Genomic DNA, 6,289 nt, shown 5'->3' on the forward strand with positions numbered 1-6,289 from the left:
CCTCGGAAACACTATACAGGGTCGCTTTGAGTTGGAACCGACTCGATGGTACTTAATAACAGCAAGAGTTCCAACTTTGTATAATCACAATTAGCCTTGTTAACAGTCACACAACAGAATCATAGAATCCTATCAGGATCTTTCAACACCGTCTCTTACTCAGACCCGGCAGGAAAAAGTTGTTTGGTGGGAGTTACAAAAGACTTTGGATATTAGGTAATTCACTGCATTGTAAAGAGTGATGTAAAAATACTAACTTTTGTAGTGCAATTGTTGTTGTTAGGTGCCATCGAGTCAGTTTTGACTCAGAGCAACTCTGTATAGGATTTCTGAGGCTGTAAATCTTTGTGGGAGCAGAAAGTCTCATCCAACTCCCCAGGAGCATCTGGTGGGTTTAAGCTGCCAACCTTGCAGTTAGCAGTCCAGTGCTTACTCTTTTAGTGCAGTCAGAATGGGCACCAAATAAGAATGGATGCTGGCCATAACTGATACGGATGTGTGTGTGTGATGTGAGTATTCGTTTGTATTAGTATAGGAAAAAGTCTGTAGAGGGTTAAACAGAGTGCTTTGGTAGGTAGTAGGAGATGGTGGGGAGACTTCATTTCCTACACCATAGAGTTCTACCCTACACAAAAGAAAGCAGAAAACTAAAGATGTATTCTTTGACCTGTGTTTTACAGTTTTAATTATCCTGACAATAGCTTATTCAAGCAGCTGTAAGCATTTCAACTTGTCTCCTGAGAGAATTGCTACAATTTTCTAAATAAAATTGATGCACAAATAATAGAAGTCAGACACACCTGGGATTTGACTATCATAATACTTGGGTGCTAGTTTTTGACCCTGTTTTTCTGAGTTTCTCTTCTTTTTTTTAATTCTAAAGAGCTTTAATAAATAAAAGCCCAGTGTTTCCAAATGACCATCAAAAGGGGAATGAATAATCAGTCCCATGACTGTTGGAGAATTTTTTTTTTTTTTAAAGGTGGAGAATGAAGGTAAATAACCATTATCTTTCATAAAGATGAAACACTGCTTCCTCGACACTTCACAATGTCACTTAAATGATTTGAGTAGGCAGGAAAAAAATAACTCTCCATACTTACCTGATACACAATTCTGGGCAATTAAATGCCAACTGCATTATTTAGGAATGGCTTGCTAAAACATTGAAAACATGAAAGACTTCATCTCTGTCATAGACTGCCACTTCAGTGGAACACTCGGTGCACATGACTGGGTGGTAGATTTCTTGCACTTCTGTCTCAACCTGCTTCGTAGCATCTTCATGGTTGGACCTCATCTTCTTACGGCCTCACCTTTTCTTCCTGCTCTCTGAGGTTTTGTATCTTAGAATTTCCCTTTGTTGACAGCACAATTCATCACAAACATTGCTCTGTATTGAGTTTTGTATGATTCATGCCTTTGACAATCAAGGCACAGAGTGGTCATGCAGGCTGGGCAATTCAAAACAGCATCACTAATTAGGAGCAGGCTGCTGTTGACGTTACTGCTATATTCCAAAACTATGGCAGCACCTTCTCTTTGCATCTACCCAGGTCTGATCTCTGTCATCCTTTCCAGCATCACAGACTAATTCATCATTTATTGGAATCCAATGTCGTTTCTTCTTTGTTTTCTTGGTTGCCTGTGCTGCTTTGTCTTCATCCTCAGAATCAGAATCAAAATAAATATCATCATAGTACTTTGTTGTAGCTGTTCCAAGGATCCCATTTCCTAAGGAAGACGCTACTATTTCCAGAGAGGATAACTTGTTCTCCATTGTTTTTATGGTGGAATTTAATTCTGCTTCCATTCCTTTTTCAAATTCATCTTCACTCGATGATTCACTTTCTCCAGTAAGACATTCTCTGATGAGCTTACGTTTTTGGTCAGGAGTTCATTGTAAAAGCGCATCCACTTCATCTTCAGAGCTGCTCAGAGCCAGCTCCTCATGACTGGGCTCTTCAACTCCATAAGGGTCATAGTTGTCCAATAGCCTGCAGTCGCCAACACAGGCCACCTGCCAGCAGATGGGTTTGTAGTTTTTATTTTCTTATCTATGGAGTTAGAACATGTATTTCTATAAGTGTGTGGTAGGTAATCTGGGCATGGAATTTTTGTCATTTCTTATATTTTTAGAAAAAGAACTTAGTAGAACATATACAAAGTCAGCACCTAAAAAGAAAGTGTTTAAATCAAGTCATTTTAGTGGTATATGAAAAAGGTATCAGTGATCTTATGAAAGACATTTTAACATTTGCAGTTTGATGTGTTTCTTCTTTTGTGTTTGAAGCTTCTATTTTCTGTGGAGTACTGGTGTGGTACTGTGGGTGAATGCGCTGGACTACAAAGTTGGCTTGAACTGCACGGTCGGCGGTTCAAGCTCACCAGCTGCTCCTCAGAAAACCCTATACAGTATCGCTAAGGATCGGAACTGACCTGACGGCACTTAACAATAATAACCATTTTCCTCATTTGGGATATGATTGTAAACTCAAAGATACTTTTAAAAAATGCCCCAGTAAGTTTAACTTGAAACTTGTTTTATCTAAATGATTTGATGATGCTCAAAAGAAATAGGGGATTTAACCTGTCTAAGACACAAGATTGTCCCTAACTCTGAGGGGATGGTCTTGAGTGCATGAAAAACTGCAGAAAACAGGCAGAGTGACACATGGAGCCCCTTTAAAGTCAAAGTGGTTACAAAAAAGGTCTTTAATATGTAAGAAAGAGGGTCCTGTGGCAGGAAAGAACATTTAGACCAGGAGAAACTTAAGAGGTGTAGCCATTTAATAGCAGATCTATAGGAAAGAGGTTAGAACCATCTTCTCTTTAAATAGAACCCGATACATAATGGAGCTAAAAATGAAGAAAATTGCCCAGAGTAATTTATAAAGAACAAAAAGAAGGACTAGTGCTGTAGGCTGGCACAGGACCTGGCAGTGTTTGTGCTCCGTACACTGACTGGGTTGCTATAAGTCGGCACCAACTTGATGGCACTTAGCACCAATGCTGTAGCAGTTGAATAAGAAGGTACTTCTAATTTTACTTATTATTTTTCAAATGTGGAGTTATTATCATTGTCACGTATTGTCCTGAGAGAGTTATTGAATATAAAAGCCTTTTTAGGGTGTGACTCATCATCCAAAAGTAACTTAGCTCTGCTTTTTTGCCTAGACAGATACAAGTAGTTGATGTTACAGTCTTTAAAGCACTGAATTGCGTCTGCTTAAGATATTCTATTGTGCTATGCTCAAATTTGAAAATGGAAAGATAAATTTTTGTTTTAATCACAGAGTCGTGAAGCCGAAATAGCTAGGACCATGATGGAAGAGCATGAGCGGGTAATCAAGGAAGAGAATGCTATAGAGGACAGGCGTCACAAAGTGAAAGCACAATACTATGACGACTTAGAGAAACAACTGGAAGAACAAGAGAAAAAAAAGCAGGAAGCTTATGAGCAGCTCCTGAAGGAGAAACTCATGATCGATGAAATTGTGAGGAAAATCTATGAAGAGGATCAATTGTAAGTTTGTCATAACTTTCTTATAGGGCCAAACATATTTACATTAAATTATGTAAGACACTAGAAAAGCTTCCGAGACACAGTGTGAGCGTGTGAGACATAATGTGAGCTATTTATTACGTAGTATAAAACCAATTCTTGCCATCTTTGCTAGCATGTTGTCTAATAATAAATGGTTCTTTAGGGGTTAAATGACTGAACCTTTGTTTTCTTAACTATGCCCATGTTACTACGTTCCAGAAGACATGCTTTCTGATTAATTTCCTTGGCAGAAAGATGCAAGGCTTATAAGTAGGCACTCTTTCTGAAATGAGATGCATAAGGCGTCATTCATAGATTGGGACAGAGACATAGCAGCATTTTACTCAGAGAAAATCAATACCTGGCATTACATGTCATGGCACATGGTAGTTACCCAAGGAGTCCTGGTGTGGCACTATAGAATAAGCACTGGACTGCTAACAGCAAAGTCAGCAGTTCAAAGCCAACAACCACACCTCGGAAAACCTACTTAGGGTTGCTGTGAGTTGTAATTGACTCAGTGGCACTTAACAACAACTGCTGTTTCTTCAGAAAGATATGTCTACATAAGCCTCGTGTCTCTCTACACTTAAGCTGTCTGCCAAGGATATTCATTAGGAAGAATGTCTTCTGCTATATGATACGGTCCTGTTTAAGAAAAACAAAGGTTCAGTAATTTAGTCCCTAAAGAATCATTTATTATAGACAATGTGCTAGCAAAGATGACAAGAGTTGGTCTCATGTTATATAATAATAATAGCTAACATTTATAAAGCACTTACACCACGTCTCAGACACTGTTCTAGGTGTTGTTCTTAAGTGACATCAAGTCAGTTCTGACTTACGGTTTCCAAAGGGCGGCTGGTGGGTTTGATCTGCTGACCTTGCAGTTAGCACTTTGGCTCTTACCATACAGTGTCAAAATACTTGTTGCATTCATGAGTGAACAAACTATAAAGATGGAAGCCCTTATGCCTGCATTCTTGTAGGAAGAATGAAATCGCTTTTTTATTTATTTATGTTAATATTTCTGTTTTCTTTAATAAAACTATATCCATTATTGGAGTCCTGGTTTGGCACTGCAGGATAATGTGCTGGACTACAGGTCACTTTGAACTACAAGGTTGGCGGTTCCAAACTTACCAGCTACTCCTTGGAAATCCAATACATGGTTGCTATGATTCGGAATCAACTCAGCAGCACTTAACAACAACAACATACCTATTATTATGGAGGCCTGGTGTGGTGCTGCAGGATAAGGTGCTGGACTGTAAGGTCAGTTTGAGCCATTAAGTCAGTGGTTCAAACTCAGCAGCCGCTTCTTGGAAACCCTATACAGAATTGCTATGAGTCAGAACTGACTCAGTGGTACTTAACAACACATACCCATTATTGGTTTTCAGGGAAAAACAACAAAAGTTAGAAAAAATGAATGCAACTCGAAAGTATATAGAAGAGTTTCAGAAAGAGCAAGCTCTCTGGAGACAAAAGAAACGTGAGGAGATGGAAGAAGAAAACAGAAAAATTGCAGAGTTTGCCAATATACAAAAGCAAAGAGAAGAAGATCGGATGGCAAAAGTACAAAAGTATGAGGAAAAAAGACTACAGCTTCAGGATATGGTATTAAAATAATCACTTAATGAGAAATTCTGAAATATTAGTTGTAGGATTTGGTTCCTATGAATGTTTATGTGTATGTGTGTGTTTTATTTCATAGATGACTCAGAAATTAGAAGAAATGTTGCGGCAACGTGAAGATTTGGAACAAGTGCGACAAGAATTATACCAGGAAGAGCAAGCTGAAATAGATAAGAGAAAACTAAAAGTAAGTTTTGGAATTTATAGGGTGATTAACATGGAGTAGCACACCATTTTGAGGTGAGGCAATGTAGTTGTAATACATCCTATCACTTTTTTCATACATACCTAGTATTCTATATCATGTAACATACAAACATAACAGTCATGTAGCATACAAACATTTGTGAAATTTTAGAATTACTCATAGGAGGAATAATGAAGTGAGTTTGTTGTTGAGTAAGTTCCGACTCATAACAATCCTGTATACGGTTTCTGAGTCTGTAAATTATATGGGAGCAGAAAGCTTCATCTTTCTCCTGCAGAGCAGCTTATGGATTTGAACTGCTGACCAACACCTAACCCACTATGCCACCATGGCTGTATATGAAGTATATTAGTTTGTTATGTTAAAATATATATCATATAAATTTATTTCCTACTATGGTGGTGGTGGTGTACCGTGGAGTCGGTTCTGACTCATAGGGTTTCTGAGGCTGTACAGCTTTACAGGAGCAGAAAGCATCCTCTTTCTCCTGCAAAATGGCTGGTATTTCAAACTGCTCGCCTTGAAGTTTACAGCATGACTCGTAACCAGTACACTACCAGAGCTCCTTATTTCCTACTATAGTATTTTTTTAAAAGATTGAGATTAAACAGTTAGGATGCCCCTCTAATCATGTCCTCTTAACTTGTGCTAAGATTTTAAGTTTTTGCATTTTACTTCCATAAAGATTAAAGCCTTAGAAACCTGTGGGATAGTTCTCCTTTGTCCAATAGGGTTGCTCCAAGTCAGAATTGACCAGGTGGCAATAGGTTTGGTGTGGGTTTTGGATATGAGAATTCCCTAGACTAAGACAACTATTGGAGTTGGTTGATGCAGGACCCTGCCCCACATCCAAGCCATCATAGCAGTTTAGATGCTTATTTATTTATTTATTTTAA

General features: G+C 38.4%; 1 protein-coding gene and 1 pseudogene across 1 annotated transcript in view; one reads left to right on the forward strand and one right to left on the reverse strand.

Moving 5' to 3' along the window:
• Positions 1-6,289, forward strand: part of MNS1 (meiosis-specific nuclear structural 1) — a 131,906-nt gene that overhangs the window by 107,330 nt on the left and 18,287 nt on the right. The window contains exons 7-9 of the mRNA XM_006831855.1: positions 3,297-3,526; positions 4,951-5,167; positions 5,265-5,372. Of these exons, the coding sequence (XP_006831918.1) occupies positions 3,297-3,526; positions 4,951-5,167; positions 5,265-5,372 (555 nt within the window). The remainder of the gene's footprint in view (positions 1-3,296; positions 3,527-4,950; positions 5,168-5,264; positions 5,373-6,289) is intronic.
• On the reverse strand, positions 1,145-2,475 carry LOC102822224 (annotated as a pseudogene).

The sequence above is a fragment of the Chrysochloris asiatica genome, unplaced genomic scaffold, assembly GCF_000296735.1.
Source record: "Chrysochloris asiatica unplaced genomic scaffold, ChrAsi1.0 scaffold00004, whole genome shotgun sequence".
Lineage (NCBI taxonomy): Eukaryota > Metazoa > Chordata > Mammalia > Afrosoricida > Chrysochloridae > Chrysochloris > Chrysochloris asiatica.